General features: G+C 40.8%; 4 protein-coding genes across 6 annotated transcripts; 2 read left to right on the top strand and 2 right to left on the bottom strand.

Annotated features, from left to right (window-relative positions):
* Positions 1–3,492: 3,492 nt before the first annotated feature.
* On the top strand, positions 3,493–6,641 carry LOC143859688 (myb family transcription factor EFM-like). Of its 2 annotated transcripts, none has more exons than XM_077370344.1 (4): positions 3,493–4,032; positions 4,389–4,994; positions 5,264–5,322; positions 5,674–6,641. In XM_077370344.1, the coding sequence occupies exons 1-4, from the start codon at positions 3,843–3,845 to the stop codon at positions 6,151–6,153; spliced, it is 1,335 nt and encodes a 444-aa protein (XP_077226459.1). In that variant the 5' UTR covers positions 3,493–3,842; the 3' UTR covers positions 6,154–6,641. The 2 variants fall into 2 exon arrangements, with proteins under 2 accessions (XP_077226459.1, XP_077226455.1); XM_077370340.1 differs by having other exon boundaries at positions 5,264–5,340; positions 5,674–6,632.
* Positions 6,642–7,665: 1,024 nt separating this feature from the next.
* On the bottom strand, positions 7,666–10,693 carry LOC143846963 (protein ECERIFERUM 26-like). The gene is made up of 2 exons (XM_077355587.1): positions 10,224–10,693; positions 7,666–8,824 (listed from the first exon to the last, which is right to left on the bottom strand). Exons 1-2 carry the CDS (start codon positions 10,638–10,640, stop codon positions 7,877–7,879), a joined length of 1,365 nt encoding a protein of 454 aa, XP_077211702.1. The 5' UTR covers positions 10,641–10,693; the 3' UTR covers positions 7,666–7,876.
* A 1,182-nt stretch (positions 10,694–11,875) lies between these two features.
* On the bottom strand, positions 11,876–18,489 carry LOC143859676 (uncharacterized). 2 transcript variants are annotated; one of them, XM_077370332.1, is made up of 9 exons: positions 18,238–18,489; positions 16,815–16,913; positions 16,280–16,698; positions 15,359–15,428; positions 15,160–15,213; positions 13,815–13,883; positions 13,593–13,658; positions 13,404–13,472; positions 11,876–12,196 (listed from the first exon to the last, which is right to left on the bottom strand). In XM_077370332.1, the coding sequence occupies exons 1-9, from the start codon at positions 18,346–18,348 to the stop codon at positions 12,107–12,109; spliced, it is 1,047 nt and encodes a 348-aa protein (XP_077226447.1). In that variant the 5' UTR covers positions 18,349–18,489; the 3' UTR covers positions 11,876–12,106. The 2 variants fall into 2 exon arrangements, with proteins under 2 accessions (XP_077226447.1, XP_077226452.1); XM_077370337.1 differs by having other exon boundaries at positions 15,359–15,425.
* Positions 18,490–19,836: 1,347 nt separating this feature from the next.
* Positions 19,837–21,478, top strand: LOC143846953 (molybdate transporter 2-like). The gene has a single exon (XM_077355578.1). The coding sequence runs from the start codon at positions 19,890–19,892 to the stop codon at positions 21,288–21,290; it is 1,401 nt and encodes a 466-aa protein (XP_077211693.1). The 5' UTR covers positions 19,837–19,889; the 3' UTR covers positions 21,291–21,478.
* The last annotated feature ends 31 nt before the right edge of the window (positions 21,479–21,509 follow it).

Genomic DNA, 21,509 nt, shown 5'->3' with positions numbered 1-21,509 from the left:
CCAATCATAGGGGATGGAAACATTTCAGTCGGTTGTCAACCCCTGCAATTGAGTTTCCAATTTCTTGCCTCCCATGAGGCGGGCATGCCCATGCATTTCACCACACGCTCACACACACCCACACTTGGTGCAGTGGCTGACAACCCCGGACCATTTGTGACGAAACAGCCCCACTTATACTTTTGCCACTAATACTATTGAAAGAAAAAATATGAGCGTGCCTCATTTAACTATGGGTGTCAACAGATCCTATTCGGACCGGTTTCACCTATGCCTTCTCCATGATCCATTCGGATCCTTTATTGGTAAGATCTTAATTGGAGTGCTCTATGGATCCTACTGCTAGTGCCTTGTCCATGATCCATTCAGATCCTTTATTGGTAAGATCATAATTGGAGTGCTCTATGGATCCTACTGCTGGTGCCATGGCCATGATCCATATCGAATTGGGCCATCCATCGGAGTGACCTGGGTCCTAACTAAGTTGTACACACTTTGAATTTTGGAGATTTACAACATTCTGTCCACTATTAGTGTGTGCAGGGTGGACGCACATATATCATGAGGGGGCCATGGCTGTACATGTATGCTTAAGTATTTATCCCTCCCCCCGCTTTTACCCGTGTAAATTCCTGTCTCTACGCCTGACTCTGTGGCTCCATAATTTCTTCAGTCAAATCAATCCCTTATCTATGAGTAATCGAAGCATCTAAATAAGTAAAACAATGAGAAATCATATGGTGAATGCGCATGTAAGTCGGTATCAGCGGTATTACAGGAGTACCACCCTTGATATTTGATCCAACAGCAGCATCTTAAAAAGTGGGCTGCTGTTGGATCAAATATCAAGGGCGGTAGTTGGAGAGAGAGAGAGAGAGAGAGAGACTTTTTTTTCCAAAGGATAAAAAGAAAAAAAAAATTGATTAGGAATTTTATGAAAAAAGTACCCTTCATGAATACCCTTTCATTTACAGCGTATGAAGGGTATTTCTGTACATCAGCACCCTCCAAACGATAGATAATGTGGCTATGTCTGGGTCCAATCCGGCATGATTTCAGGCCTTGATATATGAATTCGAATTGGATCCAACCCCATAGGTGCTGTCCAATTAAGTCCGACCCTCTGGAACCATTAGCTATTGAAACCCTTACATGTAACTACTCAATTTCGTATAAACATTAACATGTCTAATTCCTCTCTTCAGTGTCACTCAACACATATTTTTATCAAATAACAGTCCCTTTAGAGGCCGACCAAAGCGATTCCATTCCTTTCTCCACCCTCACATGTATGAGATGCTAAGATCCATGTACGTCAATGGTCAAACCATCAAAGAAAAAGGAAAAGAAAAGGCCTTTCTTGCCCTTAATCAAAGACAATGACAAAGATTCCGAGAGTGTGAGTAGCATGACTAATGTGTGACACACTTACCACTTTCTTCTTTAGAAGCTAAGAAGCCAGCTTAATTTTATTTTAATGGTAACCCCTTTATCTAACCATACATTTCTAGCTTGACAAAGCTATGCTTCTATGAGCCTCTTTGGATCCCACCAAAAGCCAAAGTTATTTTAAGTTAATCTTACTTGTAAACATGGCATTAAGCCCTCGTTGAAAGCCTAAGTATAGCCATTATTTTATAAATAATTACAGCAAATATCAAAATCATTTGCATATAAGATCGCTATTTGGTAAGGCAATACATATAGCACTATTTAAAAGTAGGCTTATTAGAGGGAATGAAATCCTCACTCCCTGATTTTGATAATGGTACTCCACACTTTATCAGTCACTATTATATGATTAGCTGTCGAGAGCATCTATCTTAGGAAATTATAACATCTTTTAAAGCTAGTTAAAAAGGTAGAAACTAAGGAAGTAGGGAGTGCAAATATCATTTCCCGTATTATAATTTTCAAAAAATCTATCAGCTGCCAATTCAAAACGGGGTTTAATAAAGTGAATGGTACCCATATCAAAACAAAGGAGAAACTAGGCAGAGATTATAGTTGGGTTAATTAATGGTGACGATCAATTAATTAGACGATCTCACACCGAGTGCGTGCAATCGAGACCATTGATCTTGTCGAGCATCAAGGTTGTTAATTATAGCATTTTTACAAGACTCTGTGGGCGCTGATGGACAAACCATGCAGAAGAGGTATTAGGAATTGAAATTTTATAATTTTTCAAAAAGTACCATGGGGCCCACTTTATAGGAAAATCCTAACCGCTCCTTTGTTGGGCCGTAACTTAAATAGGCACTGCCTTACAAATCATCTCCATCGGATGATGATTTGTAATGTGCAGTCCCTGTACAGATTCGAAGGTTAGGATCATCCTAGGGTAATGGATTTCGAGCTACAGCCTATTTACATTGTGGTCCAACAAATGGATGGTTTGGATCATCCTATGAAGTAGACCCCGCTGTACTTTGAGTGTGGATATCATCGATCTACCATCGTTGCTCCATATCCGCAAGAAAGAAACAAAAGAAAGTCATAGTGATAATCGAAAAAAGATATGCTAGTGGCAGTGGTGGGTTCGAATTTTATCGGCTTCGAATTTTCACAGTTGATATTCCCACGAAGAGAATACACCGAGACAAGAAGGATATTCAGAACAAGGACGATATGGAGAATATTAAGACACGTGTCAGGAGGAGAATCCTCTCTAATCGACAGAGAATCGTGACAAAAGGTAAGGGTTGGAGGCTTGTAGGAGAAGAGTAAGATGGGAAAGTGACCAACCTTCATTATTGCACAGGGGAATTCGATGCAATCTCAGATTCTCAGTGAGAGGGAGAGAGAGATTAGACACTTTTTAGTGAGAGAATCTTCTTACCTTCCTACCCACTTCACTAATAAAGTTTAGTAGCAGAGGAAGATTCCCCACCTCTTACTCCTCTTTCCTTCTTTCGGATGGAGGTTCTTCTCCTTTAAGCTTTGGGTTTTGTGCAGCTGTTTATACAACCGTAGAATTCGGACTTAGATATTCCTCACCCCACAAACTCAAAATATAAAATATTCTCTAATTTTCCATTACATATTCTTCCATGAAAAGCTTTTTATACAACAAAAGCTGCTTCTTTTCTTTCGAATATGTTTTTTAATAGTGAACGAGTGTATGTGGTATATGCAGCTTTTCATTAATTAATCATGGCAGATTCATGCTGTTCATAAGAAATTAAGCTTTGGATAAACATCAGCTTGGACCCATTGCATTAATTGATTCATAAATGCCAGTTTTCTATGACAAAATGATTTTCAACCGTCAAACTCTCCATTTTTCCAAAAAATAGAGACGTAAAGGATAGATGGAGACCATTTTTTTATTAGTGATATAAACCGTTTATTTGTTGGTATCTATCCTAGATAATCCATACCCCAAAAATATTCTCTATTGGACAATCCTAATCCTTAAACTTTGGTCTCTATGGAAAAGCATCAAGATGTCAGTATAAATAAGCTAGTATACGTAGCAGATAGGTGAGATGGGTGAGCAGTAGGGAGCACAAGGAAGAGAGAAGAGTCTTTTCCCATTTGTGATTTGAATTCGTACAAAAGACAGAAAAAGGTTCTTAAACCGAGCTCTAAGCACATGACCCATGGCCACCTTGATTCCTTCTCAGACCATCCCTAGCTTTTCCCTTTGTTCTTTACAAGAAGTTACCATCCCTTTGCTTTATCTCTTGCTTTTCTTTCTCCTCACCCAAAACCCAACTTTATTCTCCCCTCGAATTCACCCCTAAAACCAAGACGATCCCCTTCGATCCTCCTTGTGTTCACAACACATCCTCTCTCTCTCTCTCTCTCTCTCTCTCTAGAAACAATACTACACAAACATGGGTTCATCTTCGGAACTAAGCCTAGATTGCAAGCCCACAAGCTATTCAATGCTTCTAAAATCATTTGGAGATCAGTTTGACCAGACCCAAAAGCTTGAAGAGTTACTTGCTCGCCTCGAAGAAGAACGATTAAAGATCGATGCTTTCAAACGCGAGCTTCCTCTCTGCATGCAACTTCTCAATAATGGTAACCATACAATTATTGTTAAGCAATTACATTCATTCTTTTTCTTTCCTTTTTTTGATGGTTAAGCCTAATCTGTTAAAGTATAGGAAGATAAGTAAAATAAAACAAAGGTAAAAAGCATGCCAAAATCAGAACCAAAGAAAATAAACAAAACTGAACTGAATTTGTGTGGTGCAACCACTTATTGGTTTTAAAATAATTATTTATATTTATAGTTCCATCGCTTATAAACTCACGCATGACTTTGAGGTGCTACGATGATTTCCAATTACGAAGAATTTCGATAATATTTGTGAGCTTCCACTGTGAAAACATCAATAGTTTTCTGTTTTGAATCATCTTTTTTTCCTTTCCAGCCATGGAGGCTTTTAGGCAGCAGCTTGAAACTTACCAAACAAACCAAGAAACAAGACCGGTACTCGAAGAATTCATACCTATTCGTCACTCAAGCTCTGAAGCCTCAGAGAAGGTATCAAATTTATCGGAAAAGGCAAGCTGGATGACATCGGCGCAGCTATGGAGCCAAGGGAACGATGTGAACTTGCACCAAATGGGGACTACATCTTTGAAAGAAACTGAGCATAGCATTACTGTTAGTCCAAAATTGGCTTTAGATAATAAGCAAAGAAATGGAGGAGCTTTTCTTCCATTCTCTAAGGAAAAGAATGGATGTACTGGTTCCATGATGCGAACTGTGCCGGATTTGGCACTGGCTCCGATCGATAAAGATATCGATGAGAAGAAATGCAACGAATCGGAGAAAGGAATGGGGTGTCCAAGGAGAGAGATTTGCAACAAAGGCGGCGGCGGAGTGACAACAACAGAGCAAGGAAAGGGGTCGGTGACTCAACCAGAAGCACAAGCAACAACAACACAGGCACACAGAAAAGCAAGGAGGTGTTGGTCACCTGATTTACACCGGCGTTTTGTGAATGCTCTTCAGATGTTGGGTGGCTCTCAAGGTATGAGGAAAGTGATATAAATTTAAGATAAAGTAAATTTCCTTCTTTCATTTTTAGGAGTGTTTCATTTGTTATTTTTTATGTCTCTTTTTTGTCTTTCCTTAAAACGATTGGATTTTCATGTCTTCTATTTATCTTTTCCAGAAAAAAAAAAAAAACAAGTAATTTTCCTGGAAAACGAAAAAACGTGGGAGTGGTACCGTTACCCTCCTATTGGTGTTCTTGTTATTGATTTCTTTTGTGATGTAAATTTTAATCTGTTGAAACAGTTGCTACCCCAAAGCAAATCAGGGAGCTGATGAAGGTTGATGGGTTGACGAATGATGAGGTGAAAAGCCATTTACAGGTCTCTCTCTCTCTCTTTCAACATGCATGATTAAGAGTGCCCGCTAGAGACGTATGACACTTTTGAAGAAGTTCTATTTGCTCAATGAGTGACTCCCCACGAACCCCTCTTTTTGTTTGTACACTACTGCTAGAAATTGATCCATATGATCGAAGTTATATACCCTATAACACAGGCCTTATCCACACAAGCAATAGACAACTTACGAAGGCTTTGGAATATTATTTCGGGCACTCAAGCTTTCTTATGTCACATGAATCAAATGTTTCATTTCATCCGGAAAAAGCCATCTCTTTCTCAACAATGCCTAACATTGAATTGGTCTCTTTACAGAAATATCGACTCCACACTCGAAGGCCGGGCCCAACGCCTCAAGCGGCCCCGACCGCAGCACCTCAACTCGTAGTCCTAGGTAGCATCTGGGTCCCACCAGAGTATGCCACGGCTGCAGTGGCGCACAGTGCGGGTCCCGCAATCTACGGCGCACACCCATCCACACACACCTCTGCACACTATTGTTCACCTCAAGACTTCTATCCTGTGCCACCTCACCACCCCTTACATTCCAACCTCCCCCACCCTCATCACCAACACCGCCAGCACTACAATGCGTCGCCTCAAACACAAACCTCGCCGGAATCTGACATCCGGGATGCTGGAGATCGCTCGGAGAGTATCGAAGAGGAGGGAAAGTGTGAAAGCAACAGCTGGAAAGGAGGAGATAGTGGCGAGAACGGGGGAGGAAAGGGTTTACTTTCATTGAGAGACAATGGAGAGGAGAGCAATGGGAGCGAGATCACCCTCAAGTTCTAGGATTAGGGTGTGGCTCTTCGGCATAAGTCTAGGGTTTGCTCCCTGGAGACGTGTGATGGAATCCCACCCGGGCTTACCCTATGCGCGTGGTTTACGGGCTATTGCGCGCATCCGTAGGGAATAGTCCTACTTCCAAAGGGGGTGGGGACACCCTACGTCAAAAAAAAAAGAAGAAAAAAAGAAGAAGAAGAAAGTTCTAGGATTAGGGTTTTTTAATTCCCTCGTTGAGGATTGGTTTTCTTTTTTTTGTTTTTTCTTTCTTAGCTTCTTGAGAAGATAAAAAAGGAGTAAAAAAAAAAAAAAAAAAAAAGAGAGGAAGAGCCAAAGCGAGTGTTTTCTTTTTCTCCGTTCTAGTCACTGCGTGGAAAATGCAGTTGGGCTTTACGTGGGTTTTGGCGTTTAGAAGAGGGCTTTTCGGATCAATAGAAATTAAAAGACGGATTTACCCTTTATTTTATTTATTTTTGTTTGAATGACAACGCGTATGTGTCACCTTTTCGAAATGAGATTTTTGAGATGTGAAGGATAAGTTTGTCTTTTTAGGATGAATGAGTGTTGATGCGACGTATTATCACTTATCAGCCAGCAGATACCTACAACGGCGTTTTTTGTCTTCACATTTTGCTTTCGACGTGCAGTACGTAAAAGTCTAACAGGTTCTAAACCGATCATTTGGATCAACGAACGTAAATAGGTTGGGCCCCAAAGATATCACCAATGGATGATCCTAACCCTACGATTTGCAGTGTTTATATAATGTGTTCTCCTCCTACAAATCAAAGGCTTAGAATCATCCCGTGGACATGATTTGAAAATGTGCATATATAAGTAGACGTCGACATCACATGCCCGCAGGTGTGAACGGACTTGTATCGGCATGACCATGTGACTATCTGCTCTCCTTGTTTTACATCTTTATAGTCTCTTTATGAAAAGCTATTACAATTCCCAAAATGCTCTAAGCACTACTTTGTTTTCATAATGTATGAATATATACCATTATATATTGGGAAATGATTTCAGCACTCCACTCTTGTTAGAAGATGCGCGAAAGCATCTTATTGTTTAGTATTTAGAGGGCTTGTAAAACTTTTTTAAGAACTGTAATATTCCAGTGACAGCCCTTTAAATACTACACGACAAGACGCGTCGCTCATCTTATAAAAACATAAGAGTGTTGATATCATTTTCCTATATATTTTGGTGTATATATACATAATGGTAGAGTTTTGTAATTTAAATTTACCTTTAGCTATTTATAAATAGTTATTAATGTAAATTTTCGTACGCCAAATAAATCTTTCAATTTTTCTTTTACATTAATAATTTATAGTCTCTTTAGCTATTAATTTAATGGATTTACAAGGCAAACCATCTCGCGGCTCACTTTTGCAGGAGAGAACCATTTGGAAACTGTCTGCGAAATGGCTTTCTACTAAATTGCCTAGCTAGCAAATCCCATAATTTAATATTACATAATAAATAACTATTGGGAGATTCACATTTGTAAGATAAAGAGAAATCTACACCTACAAGGTTTTGCCATTATATTTAGTATGAAGTATTAGTGGACATAAGTTACTGCCACAAAACGTAAGACAGCTCGTACATATTCATTACGGAAACTACTGCTTCCTTTGACAGAATTACCATTTGACAAACAAACACAAGCCTTAGTAAAGCTAAATAAGCCTTGTTCTAGCTGAGGTATATACCCCATATCTCAAACTTGGGTTTTCTTCGCCCCCATTAGTATTGTCGGAGAGTACTTCAGAATAAGAGCCTCCTCACATAACTTGACAATCTGAGTCTGCGGGAGAGTGACCATAACCATCCTACTCAGAGGACCCTCACCCTCAGGCGAAGGAAGTATCAATACCTGCCCTTCTCCAAACACTCGCTCTAAGTAACACGACACTCGAATCGGCTCAACGCCCACTTCGAACGTGGCCTTGTAAGAAGACAGACTCTCCCAGTTAGCACACACAAGTTCAGGACCACTAAGTATAGGACGCTCTTCACTTAGCTTCTCTCTCCCACCTCTCTCTGACTCCAACCATTCAATCAAATCCATGACCCCTTCATTCCCCATCTTTCCCACCGCATCACTTACAGCCTTACCAGCTTCCACAAGCCCTCCTTCCTTTAATCCCTCCCCACAAACCTTACTAAAAACCATAGCATTTCCAAAGAACCCTTTATCTAGGCCCAACACCTTTCTCATCTCTAAGCATATAGATATGTCTAGGAGCCCATTCTTTCTTCCCTTTGCCCTGCTGACACACACCCAAAACAGCCCAGCAAGAGCCTCGAATGTAGTCGGGGTTGGCCCATCAGGCATACTAGACTCAGCCATGCACCAATTCACCATATCTTCTGTGAATGCAAAGGTCACCGTTGTGAATTGCTCGACGTCCGAGCTTGGGAAGTGCTTGTTTAGAGCCATGGCGGCTTCGTAATGGTTGATTAAGTCGATATTTATCTTATGGTCAGGGCTTTTGTAGCAAAGCTTTCTAGGGGGCAATGAATGGACATATGGGGGAGAGAGAATTTTGCCAAGTAGAGATGTATCTGCCCATGCCTTGATTAGCATGGTAGCGCAAGCTGTGTCTGCAAGCAGATGGCTGCAGCTCAAACCGATTGCTAGCCCACCGCCTTCGAACTCGGTAAGCTTCACTAAGACAACAAAATATATTAAAAGACCACCCACATGTTCAACAAAAACGATTTCTTAAATTATTTGGGTTGATGAGGATAATAACCTACAAGGGTTATTGTCACCCATCAATGTAGGACCAACAGTGATGTATCGGATTCATGGTGGCCCACCTAGTCTGTTATGTTTATGGCTCAAATTCTATCTCATGTATATTCCTATGGTCTACTACAATTTCAATGTAGCCCAAACTGCACCCATAATATTAAGGTATTCACGGAGGAAGGAGGTCAGAGTAGTGCCCCTAAGCACAAAATAAGGGAATTTTTGACATGAAAAGTGCATAGTTTACGTCTATAGGAGAAACAATTGTTCTCAAATTAGGATTCGGATTCTACACAGGTCTTGGTTGTAGACCTTTTGGGTATCTTGTATTTGGTAATTTTTCGTCTATTGTAGAAATTCTTGTATCGACTTTGCTTGCTGAGTTGCTGATTCAATCCCACAATATAGGGGTGTAAACGAGCCGAGCCGAGCCGAGCCGAGCTTGGCCAGGCTCGGCTCGGCTCGTTAAGCTCACAAGTGAGGCTCGGCTCGGCTCGGGCTCGGGCTCGAACAAGGCTTGGCTCGGCTCGGTCAGGCTCGCGAGCGGCTCGCGAGCCTTACCGAGCTTGGGTTATTTAATGTTCACACCCCCACATCTTCCCTGGACAGCCCTGCTAGTGTAATTTGACTACTTTTTTTACACTATGGGGGGTGGTCCTAGTAACAAATGGGGTTCCAAAAATGAAGTGACATATTTTGCCCCCCCCCTTTCACTCCATGGACAATCCTTTTAATGTATATATTAATATATAATATATATATTTAAATATATTAAATTCTTAACGAGCTTTAACGAGCCGAGCCGAGCCTGGCCTAACTCGGGCTCGGCTCGGCTCGTTAAGGATTCGAGCCGAGCTCGAGCGAGCCTCCGAGCCCGAGCCAAAATTGACACCCTTACCCCAATATGATTAACCACGTAAATCTCTCGTATCTCGATGGGATTTTTTTAATATAGTTTCTATGATTGTTTGTGTTTCCATGAAAATCGACAGTCATCACAACAGTTGGAGTACAATAGGCTAGAGGGTTATGCTAAGTAGAGCCTCTTATCTATAGCAATATGAATTAGATATGGCAAGAGGGTTTGCTAAAGGGAAGTGATGTATCCACCACTTTATTTTACTTGGGACTGTCACCTCTAGTGTATCTATTATGACTGTAGAGGGGCTGATTTACTTCCAAGTAGGAAAGACTCAACGGCCTGATTGCCACATACACTGAAGTTGGCTGTCCCATGTAAAGAAAAGGGGTGAATTTATCATTTCCCTTTGCTAAAACATCCATGTGCAAATTAACTAAATTGCCTCACCTGAACATAGAATGTGGACCAGAAATATTGCTTGTGAAACATGTCCTCCCAGTAAGTGAGCTTCAGTTCTTGTACCCGATCCGCCGTCTGTAACCATTCTTCAACACTCCCACTTGCTCTCGCCTCGATCATTCTCACACCTGCATCGTTACACTTAACCATCCAATGCCCTTCTGGGTTCTTCAGTAACCTACCAGTAACAATCGGAAAACTTGTCAGCGTCTCAGACAGCGACTCTCTTAGTTTTTCCGTGATTCCACCAACATCAAATTTGGTTTGAAAACGATAGTAATAGATGATCCGAACATTGTGCTGTTCCATGGCATGATCGAGAACCGACAGAGAGTAGAATTTCCCCGGTTTCACCGGCTTAGTGCTAACGACAGTTCGCTTGCACAGGAACCTGACCTCAGCCATGATCGGAGTCTCAAGCCTTTCAATTTCTGACTATATTTCTTTCTTCTTAACCTAGTCTATCTCTATATACAGAGACTGTTTGTAAGTTTGAACAACCCATGTTCCACGGGAGAATGATTTTCTCATGATGCAAGCAGGTTGGAAGGGGGAGAGGGAGAACTGATATTTCCATCAACTTTTTCTCTAATTACCAAAAATGCCAAGTAGTTTTCATTTATAATTTCAAGGTGTTTCAAAGGAAGGATGAAATGGTCATTGATTGAATACATATGGACATTGGAGGGATTGCAAGAGCCAACTAACTGATCCAAATGCACAAAATTCGAATTCAGACAAAAGATGACACGAGATTGGGATGAGTGGCTTTGCCCCATAACACAAGATTAATAAAAGAACCAATATTTCTAACAAGGGTGAATTTTTGTTTACTTGACAGACAAACCTACATTCAGTTATTAACCTTCCTTGCTTTTGTTACTGCGAGTCTGTATTCAGAAATCAACACCATCATAAAGCAGCACAAAACTGATTCAAGTCCCTTCTTTTTCACTCAGAAACTGTATTTCAACTCCACACCATCATCATCATCATCAAAAGGGCGGCTTGAGATCCACCTTTTGATTCTCTCACGAACAAAGAGGCGAGATCCGCATGCTCCGGCGAGTTCCTGTTCGAATGCCCACTCATGCTGATCTCACAGAGCCCCATAGTCCCCACAATCTTTGAGGGCTGTGTCACTTGTTTTGAATCCCATCGGTTTCTTTGAGATATAAGTTCAGGAATTAGGATACCGGTTGAACCCCTGTATGGCTTCTTCTATTTCTCGATAAAAAGAAATATCACCAACAGTAGTTTGAATGTATATACAAAGGATTTCTTTTTTAAAACTTCTTACTAGAAGATAGTGTCCATAAATTCGTTGATAGGAACCCAAAGATACAAATCCGGCCAGGGTTAGGTTAGAACGAAAGTTGAGTTTAAGTGTTTTAGAATTAAAGAACTAAAGGGCAGAGGTAAGAGCAGAAGAAAATCTTCTAAACCACAGAAGTCGAAAATGCTCCAGTGGAGGACACCATGGTAAAATGGCATGGAAAAGATCTCTTGCAACCTCACAATCAACAAAAGGATAACATCTACCGATGCTACAGCAATTTTTACAGACAGAAGAACCTTTCTGCTTATCTTCTTTGATCAACTGTCTATCATAAATGAGAGAAGAAATCGAAAAGAGAAGATTTGAGAAACTAAAAATATATATAAAAAATTAAAGCTAAATTGAACCTCAAAGCTAAAAATATATCAAAATTAAAGTTGATATCCAGCATGTTACAAGGAGCTTATAACTGAAAACAGCAATTCGGTGAATTAAAATAACCATTACACAATGAAACAGATGGATGATCATCGTATCAGGGTTGAACCTCAAAGCTAGTGATTTATCAAAGTTCCCAACTTGGATAAGGGGTTCAGGCCTTCCCATTTGCATACAGGGCTCCTTCCCTTATGCCAGTGTCCTCTCCATCATCAGCTTCAACCATTGTTGTATCAACGATCGACTGCAGGAAGATGCGTAAATTGATGCTGTGAGTAGCTTATGTATATTTGTAAGATCCGGTTACTCATAAACTCATATGCATCCAATGCATGAAAAAAAAATAGTTAGCATGAAAATGAAGCATAATTTTCACACACGAGAAAGACTAGGTGTGCAGGAGCACCCTGTATACTTTTAGGAGTTTTCCCAAACTATAAAAGGGAAGGGGGAACTGGATCTAGTTTTCAATCTTTCTGGGGAGAGTACCATCCCCTGCCTTCGTCCGTAAAGGTCAATTTTTGGGCTGTGTGGAGGATGAAGTGGTATGTGAAGACAAAAGCATTGATCTTGTAGAAAATCAAGAGGCAATCCACATGGCCTTCGTCCCATCCCTAAAGGACGCATCCCATGCATAAGATAAAAAGGACTACAAAAATCAGTGGTTTAGCTTTTCTTAGCATAACCATAAATAAGGACCTAAGATCATCCGATCAAAGTGTTTTCAACAGCATTTGGCCAGATTTATGATTGCTGTTCAGATCAACTGATCCAATCAGGTAAATGAGGCAGAAGTGGACAAGATGTGTATTTGAATAACGAGCATAAAAGCAAATTTATGGTCAGCATCTTCCTTCATACCCATGCAGAATACCGCATTTGAGTGGCCAAGATGTCGTGAGTGCATCCTATATATGCATATCCATTGTGTGCCCTCACATGCACCCACAGTGACCACTACAGAATCATGTCTCAAGTGTTGGCATCAATGCATCATTCATGCTTGAGACCAAGTTGATGGTGACAGCTGACGTGCACGTGAATGATCACTCATGTAGATGCTTTTTTCACTAAAACTAGTTGGGTTTTATCAAGCATACATGAACCGGCAGGCCCAATTTCAGCTAATCGATCAGACTCAGAAGTTGACATCCATAAAGAGTGTGTTCAGCAAGGCTTCTCATTTGGGAAGCGACTCCGAGTCGCTCCGCAGAATCCCATCTTTTTCGTGGTTTAAAACGTGTATGTATGAGAAAATTTAGAAACGGGCCTGGGTGGGTCAGGATAGCTGAACAAGATTTTAGGGATTCTATTCTTTTTTCATTCACCGAACCTAAAAAAGAGGCGGAAATCATTATCTGACGGGTTTCCGAACACACCCTAAATGAACAAAAACAGTTTGCTAAGATCCTATAAAAGCATCATGGCGAGAGAAAGAGGAGGAAGCAAACCTGGAGTTCCTGTTCGTAGTTTTTGAGCCTTTCAGTGCAGTCTTTCACTTGCAAAAAGCATCTCTGCACCTGCAGAAAAAAACATAAATATACAAACATGATCTCCATGAACTCATAGTTCTGTAATTAAAGTGCAACTACCCTTGAAATTCTTTGACAATACATTTAACCTGGTAAACATGTGAATACCTTCGTCAGCTGTGTATGCCGTTGAGAAGATATCTTCTTTGCAGTGCCCAAGGCATCCTCTAACCTCTGTACTCGTCACCAAACCATTCCAATCAGTACAATGAAAGGAATCAGGTGGGTCACGGAGCTTAGTCCACTTTGATTTTGGCCAACCATGTGAAGACATCAAATGCTAATTCAAAGGACAAAAATGAAACTGAAGTTGTTAACAGCTTCACAGACCTGAGACTTCTTTTGTAAATCTGAAATGAGCTGTTGTTTTTCCTTAAACTTCTCTTCGATCTGAACAATCTGATGATGCAATGGAAAATCATTTTTCTATTATTCATTGGATTGGCTAAAAGAAGAGAGGAAAGAAACACGGACACACTTGCAACTTAGAAGTTGAAATGGCATGGAAGTCAGTAAATCTCATCATGGAATCAAGAATTGAAGCATCTGCTTAGGTTGGATTTCCACCAATTGATAAAAGCAGATCCTAATTTAGAGTCATCAGCATGAATCTTGCTTAGGGTATGTCCGTTTGAGATTATGACTACCACTGATGAGCTAGCAAACTGATTATTGGACTCAAATTACAATAATTTTGTGTCCAATAATTGGTTCGGGGACTCACCATCGGTTATCATAATCTCAAACGAACAGGGCATTAGCTTTAACTAAGTCCCTGTTCGTTTGAGATTGACCCAACCGATTGTGAGCCCCCAACGGATTATTGAACTTAAAATAATTGGTTTAGGGCTCTAAATCGGTTGTCACAATCTCAAACGAACAGGGCCGAAAAATTAAAATACCACACTAAGCAAGTCTGATCCATTTTGAAGGCCACGCGTACCACAAAAGACCTTAATTACTAGAAGCGGCAGGAAGTGGGAAGTGGTGAGGCAGCAGTCTTGGAAATAGGAAGTAAAAAAAAAAGTGCTACTTGATGGCCTAAAGTAATTAGAAATTACGAGATCTGAAAGAGTGAGAAGACCATAAAAGTAAAAGACTTCAAGATTGTGCTTTTATGAACTAATATTAAAATAATAATTACTGTACAGACATGTTTATTTTCTTTCATAGGCTTGCCGTGTCTGACACCTCTTATCTGTGTCTAACATTGTCACACTAAATCTCTCTCTCTCTCTCTCTCTCTCTCTCTCTCTCTCTTAAAAAAAACAAAAACCAAACACAGCGTCACACCTAAGTTACAAAATTCGTTCTCACATCATAGTTGCACATGACCTTAAATTTTTATTTTTTTTGTAATATTATATTATTCAACAGATGTATACATGGATGTTGATTCAGTTTTCTAGGCCCCTGTGTCTGACGAGTCATATCTGTCTAACACTGACGCAATCTAATGTTATTGGAATTTGTCGCCATAACAAATCCTCCCACTTGATCTTCAAAATTTTCCGAACTAAGTGCACAGTTTTGCTGGCATGCTTCAACTATGCATTGGGTCAAGACAAAAAGGCTTGGTACATAAAATCACACAGACGGCGCAATTTGAGTCACTGAAATAAAAACAAAAGTCCACATGCTTATTCAACTAGATAATCTGAATAAGTAAGCACACCTCTTTTTGGAGCTCATCACGCCTTTGAATGGATATCTCTAATTGTTCACTAACCTGATCAACATGAAAGTATTAAATCGAAATGAGAGCGAACACCAATCAATCAAAATTTCATGAATATGTTCTAACCAATCAATCAAAATTGTACGAATATGTTCTATGTACTAAACTGCGCAGTCAGCGTACCATTGCTGATTACCTGATCATGATATTCATCGCTGGAATTTGATGAGAGCTCCCTACTTCGACGATCGCTGACATGAAGACTGCTTTGGAAAACCACAAAGCATAATCAAGCAATGCTCTTCTACACACAGATAACTATCAATTCCCATTTAGATTACTCTATGAAAGCTCTACAAGTTTAGAGAGCACTTAAATACCATTTCAAAAATAACTAAATTTTTTTTGCAGCGCGATAACCTAAAATGGCACACCACTGCATTCAAAGTAATCCATGGCCATTTTAAGAGACAGATATTAATTTCATTAGTTTTGGGGCGAAATTTCAGGCAAGGGCCATTCCAGTAAGAAGGAATTCCCAAGGCCCCCTACAAGTCAGATATCACATCCCACACTTTGATATGTGTACAATCAACCGCATGATTAGCTAGCTTATTAGCTCGGAAGTTTTTGGAGACGGCAAGCTAGGATCGAAATTTCTACAATTGATGGTGGATACTGTAGAAGCAATTTGATCTAGATAAACGAGATTTTTTCTTGAATGGCAACTATTCATTAGAAAAAAAGGGCTATGCGCGGGGGCTGAGATGATCAAAATACACAACATAAACAAAGAACAAAAGATCAAAACCCGAGCAGGAAGGTAGTCAAAAGTCTCTAGAGTACGTCTATCCACCCTAGAGCGAGGAAGCGTGAATGCATTGCTATTAGTCAATTGACAAACATACTGAGAGGTAATAGAGTGAGATTCATAATGCTGCTCCAATTTGTGGTCAAGTTTGGAGCAGTATATGGGGTTGCCAGCCTCAATGAGATCATAAGATTCATAACCAACGTTACAGATCATGACGTAACAGTCTGTGATACAATGCTGAATTACCAGTTGTCTTAGTAAAAAAGAAAAGGAAAGTAACAATGCGTAAAATCAAGAGCTTACCGAAGCTGATTATTTGACTGTTGCTCTTTACCCTTATCTCTGGAGTCTCTGCTTCTATCATCTTTAGTTTTGTCGGTCTCTCTATCTCGGTCCCAGTTGAGATCCCTCTCCATGTCACGCTCATGATTCTGGTCATGTTCTTCATCCTGGTCATCCCGATCTCGATCCAGTATATGGTCTCTTGTATGATCATGTTCGCGTTCGTGCTCATACTCTCTTTCTTGTTCCCGATCACGCTCGCGAGAACGATCATTGTATCTGTCTCGACGGCGATCTCTATCATGAACACAACCCCTTCCTCTATCTCTGCCCTTATCCCAGTCCATGTCCCTCTCCATATCCCGATGGAAAGTTTTAGAAGTTAACCTTCCACCTCTGGTACGCACTTCATTTACTCTTACAACTCTCCCGGCAATAGTCTAATTTAAAGCTTTGCAATGTCACAAAACTAAAATGTAGGAAGAAGAGCCAAATATTCTTTGACCTGTAAACTACAAATATGCCACTGAATAAAAGAGAATGAAGAAAGACATACCCTGCCGTTCATATCATTGATAGCATCAATTGCAGATCTAGGATTGGTAAAAGTAACAAATCCATAGCACTTCCCCCCAACTTCGCGATCATTAATTATCTGCATGTAGAAAGGAAATAGCAATTAGCAGATGCATAATTCCACATGCAAAACAAACCCAAGGATATTTTCCAATACTACATTCTCCATGTCCTAGTTCACCATGTTTCAAGCATTCATGCTAATAGGTATTTTAGCTTCAATCTTGCCAAGTCATCCGTAGATATACTATTGATCTTTCATATGCATACATGCCACGTATATAAACTAATAAAAACATATATACTATTTACCGCGACCCAAAAACTCCTTATGTAGACCTTGATGTGGCCACATATTCACAAATTTTGTAGAGAGAATGAGTCATTGTCTATCGAGATTTATTAATTAGTTGGTGAATTGACTTTTACTATCATGATTATCATTGCCACATATTCATGCAGAATTGACTGAAAAGTTCCAGAGCCTTTCAAGGATATTTTCAATAGTTTTGAAGAAATACTATTGAGGATGGATAGTACGGCCAGAGGACGAAGAAATTGGAAGAAATGGGGATTAGATCAAATTCTATAGGTCGGAAAAGGATTCCCAAACATGAAGATTGGGTGGGAGTGAATGTTGCGAAGATTTAAGGAGTTATGGTTGATTTAGGGCTTTTTCTTGATAACAAGAATTTGAAGTTTTCGTGTTTATTTAGGACTCTAGGAGCTTTTCTATAAATAAGAATGGGGCAACCACGACACACGAATTTCTCAATTTATTTATTATGGTTTAGCTAGAGTTTCAAGTCAATTATCTTCTTCAAGTGATCATTCGACTTATGTATGCAAGCTGAAGAAAGCTCTTTATGGGTTAAAGCAAGGAGCAAGGGCGTGTTATGATAAGATTGCCGAATATTTACAATTTTATTGTTATTTTGCTTCAAACTTCAATTCTAGTTTATTTGTGAAGAAAGGGGGAAGACTTGCTTGTTATTGTGCTTCTTTATGTCGACGACATGATAGTTACCGGCAACAATGAGGTGGAGGTTGCAAAGCTAAGGGCGGAACTATCTATTTGTTTTGAGATGAAGGATTTGGGAGAGCTAAGTCACTTTCTTAGCTCGGAGGTGAATAGCTTGAAGGATGTCATTCTTGTTTCCCAAAAAGGCCATGCGGAGATATGGATATTATCGCCCCCAATGAAATGAAGTAATTCAAGTCCGGCACACTCAATTACAGGCAAAATCCATGTGTGAAACAAAAGTTGTATCATATAGAGAGAGAGAGTTAGAAATTCAGTGTCATAATCGTAGGTATAGAAATGAAACCTAAGAAAAGGGGAAAACCCTAATAATGGAAGAATAGAAAGCATAGAAGACAAAAAGGCATTGAGAAGGGACGACCTTGACGGCAACGACGGCGCCATACAAATCGAAGACTCTGCGAATGCTTTCTTCACTGGAATCGTACGGCAGCCCTCCCACGTATATCGAATTATCATCGTCCAGCGTCATTTTCCCACTCTTTCTGCCAACTAGAAACAGTGAAAGAGAAAACTTACGGGCCCTAATTCTCAAAATTGGAAGAAAGAAAAAGCAAATCTAATATAAAGAGGAGAATGCACGAGAGAGGTGCGCGCTCGCTGTACGCCCACCTCAACGAGTCGCAAGGTCCGAGTCGTCTTGTACGAGTTTTTATATGGTGTTAGTCTACAATTGTTCAAAAAAGACTGTACGGTCCACACCAAAGGATGATCCAAACCGTCCATTTTATGGGCCACATCATAAATAGGTTGTGCCCAAAAAAAAATTTCCATAGGATGATCCTACATCTGCTGTGGCACATTAAATGGATGGTTTGGATCATCTTATTTTTGAAAAAATGTTGGACTATATGGTCTTACACCATATATATTTTAATGGGTCCATCTTGCATATTTTAATGAGGTAGGGAAACTAATTGTGAAACAAAGGAGGAAATTATATGATTAATGGGCATATACACACAGATCGGAGGGTTGTGATCATCCTATAGAAATATTCTTTTCACACAACAACCTATTTACATTACATTGTGGACCATCACATCACATGCACGGTTTGGATCATCCTATAGTGTTGTCCGTACAGTGCTTTTTGAAAAATAAGGGCCCTTTTTAAACAGCTGATGTTGGATCAAATATCAACGGGGTACCAGATAAACCCTTTGAGCTTTACGTGTGGGTATGAATCGCTCGAAGGCATGGGAGTAGGGCTGCAACTCGGGTCGGGTTTTTTTTCGGAAAACCCACGATTCCCAAACCCGGCCCTACCATGATAAATCTCGGGTCGGGTCGTTGGGTCGGGTTTTTTCACGTTGACGCAATTTTTTAAGGAAAACTCTTGTTTGGCAAGGCAACTCAACTCATAGAAGCAGAAATTACACTCACATTACACTTGAATCAAACAATGATGTAATTACACTCACATTACACTTGAATCAAACAATGCTGGAATCAAACAATGTTGTAATGACAATCAAACAATGCTGAATCAAACACTTGAATCAACTCTACTCATTGAAGCAGAAATTACACTCACATACTATAACAGTGGGTGCGTGGGTTTTTACTTTTAACTTTTAACTAACAATAGAAAAAAAAAGTACATACTATAACTTATGTAGCTCCGGTCGGGTCGGGCCCCTTCAAACCCGGCTCGACTGGAGATTCATGCGGGCTTTTGGATGCTCAACCCGGCTCGACCCGAAACCCATGAAATCTGAACCCAACCCAGGCTATTTTGGGGTCGGGTCGGGTAAAACACGGCTCGAGTTGCAGCCCTACATGGGAGGCGGAGAAACGTACGGGACTCCTCGCAAAATGAATAGCCAATAGCCTGTAGTAACAGGGGCTTTAGGTCATTTGGCCAAGAGAGACAGTAAGAACCTTGCAATCTCCACCTATAGGTTGCTGCTAAAATCCCCAAACATCTTTAAAATCCGCTATTGGTCGCTTCCTACTTGGTAGATACCCTTCTCAGCTTCGCATCTATCCGAATCCCCCGCCTCTCTCTCCATGGAAACTCCATCTGAAGACTCAACCACCACCCCCCTCCTCCCCCAAAGATGGCACAACCGCCTCACCTCATTCTACCCCACCAGCTTCCGACTAAAAACCAGCATCTGGTCAGAGCTCGGCGGCTCCGTCGGCGATCTCGGCACCTACATACCCATCGTAATAGCCCTCACCCTCGTCAACCATCTCTCCCTCTCCACCACTCTCATCTTCACCTCCCTCTACAACATCCTCACCGGCCTCCTCTTCGGAATCCCCATGCCCGTCCAACCCATGAAATCAATCGCAGCCGTCGCCATCTCCGAATCTCAAACTCATCTCACCGTCCCCCAAATCATGGCCGCCGGTATCCTCACCGCCTCTTTCCTCCTCTTCCTCGGCGCCACCGGTCTCATGTCCTTCTGTTACCGTTTCATCCCTCTTCCTGTCGTCCGCGGAGTCCAGCTCTCTCAAGGTCTCTCCTTCGCCTTCTCCGCCATTAAATACATCAGATATGATCAAAATTTCTCCACCGGAAAATCCAACCTCCCCCGCCCCTGGCTCAGCCTCGACGGCCTCCTTCTCGCCTTCTCAGCCATCCTTTTCATCGTTTTAGTCACCGGTTCCGGAGAAGAATCGTCTTCATCTTGCTCATCTCTGCCGGAATCTTCGGATCGCGTTCGTCGTGCTAAGAAATTTCACATTCCAGCAGCCCTTGTGGTTTTCTTATTGGGTTTGATCTTGTGTTTTGTTAGAGACCCTTCAATTGTCAAAGACCTAAAATTCGGTCCGTCGAAGATCAGTTTAGTGAAGATTTCATGGGATGATTGGAAGATTGGATTTGTACGGGCAGCGATCCCTCAGATTCCGCTTTCGGTTTTGAATTCAGTGATTGCGGTTTGTAAATTGTCTGGAGATCTCTTCCCTGAGAGGGAGGCGTCTCCTATGACGGTTTCTGTGAGCGTAGGGGTTATGAATTTGGTGGGTTGTTGGTTTGGAGCAATGCCTGTTTGTCATGGAGCAGGTGGGCTTGCTGGGCAGTATCGATTTGGGGGGAGGAGTGGTGCTTCTGTGTTGTTTTTAGGGCTTGGAAAATTGGTTTTGGGGTTGGTTTTTGGGAACTCCTTTATGAGGATTTTGGGTGAATTTCCTATTGGGATTTTGGGGGTGCTTTTGCTGTTTTCAGGGATTGAATTGGCTATGGCTTCGAGGGATATGAATAGTAAGGAGGAGTCTTTTGTTATGTTGGTTTGCGCTGCTGTTTCTTTGACTGGTTCTAGTGCTGCTTTGGGATTTGGTTGTGGAATCATACTCTTCTTGGTGCTCAAGCTCAGAGAAATGGATTTCTCTTCAGGGTTTTTGGGTGGTGGTTTTATCAAATCCAAATCTTCTGACGCTGCTGAAACCGGACTCAATCCTTAGGATTTGAACAAGAGAAGATATGGGTTGTTTTTTGGTTTTCATTTCTAGTGTTTTTCATTTATCTCTGTTTTACCAGCAATGATTTTTCATTTTTAGGATTGGCCATGGGTAGTATTGTGTATAAACCCTGTCTCTGTGTCTCTATATGACTATGTTATTGCCAGCAATGGAAATTGTACATTTATACTTCCGACTTTTAGAATTTATTGGCTTATATTT

The sequence above is a fragment of the Tasmannia lanceolata genome, unplaced genomic scaffold (assembly GCF_043159265.1).
Source record: "Tasmannia lanceolata isolate RefF3 unplaced genomic scaffold, GAP_Taslan_0.1 ptg000003l, whole genome shotgun sequence".
NCBI classification, from domain to species: Eukaryota; Viridiplantae; Streptophyta; class Magnoliopsida; order Canellales; family Winteraceae; genus Tasmannia; species Tasmannia lanceolata.
Note: the sequence above shows the minus strand (reverse complement) of the source record. Positions and strands in the feature narration are given on the sequence as shown.

Coding starts and splice junctions, on each gene's coding strand:
- LOC143859688 (XM_077370340.1), top strand. CDS start 3,843: ATGGGTTCATCTTCGGAACTAAGCCTAGATTGCAAGCCCACAAGCTAT. Junction 4,033..4,388: donor CATGCAACTTCTCAATAATG/GTAACCATACAA, acceptor TTTCCTTTCCAG/CCATGGAGGCTTTTAGGCAG. Junction 4,995..5,263: donor GATGTTGGGTGGCTCTCAAG/GTATGAGGAAAG, acceptor CTGTTGAAACAG/TTGCTACCCCAAAGCAAATC.
- LOC143859676 (XM_077370332.1), bottom strand. CDS start 18,348: ATGACGCTGGACGATGATAATTCGATATACGTGGGAGGGCTGCCGTAC. Junction 15,214..15,358: donor GCGATGAATATCATGATCAG/GTAATCAGCAAT, acceptor CATGTTGATCAG/GTTAGTGAACAATTAGAGAT. Junction 12,197..13,403: donor ACTACGAACAGGAACTCCAG/GTTTGCTTCCTC, acceptor ATCTTCCTGCAG/TCGATCGTTGATACAACAAT.
- LOC143846953 (XM_077355578.1), top strand. CDS start 19,890: ATGGAAACTCCATCTGAAGACTCAACCACCACCCCCCTCCTCCCCCAA.
- LOC143846963 (XM_077355587.1), bottom strand. CDS start 10,640: ATGGCTGAGGTCAGGTTCCTGTGCAAGCGAACTGTCGTTAGCACTAAG. Junction 8,825..10,223: donor GGTCCACATTCTATGTTCAG/GTGAGGCAATTT, acceptor GTCTTAGTGAAG/CTTACCGAGTTCGAAGGCGG.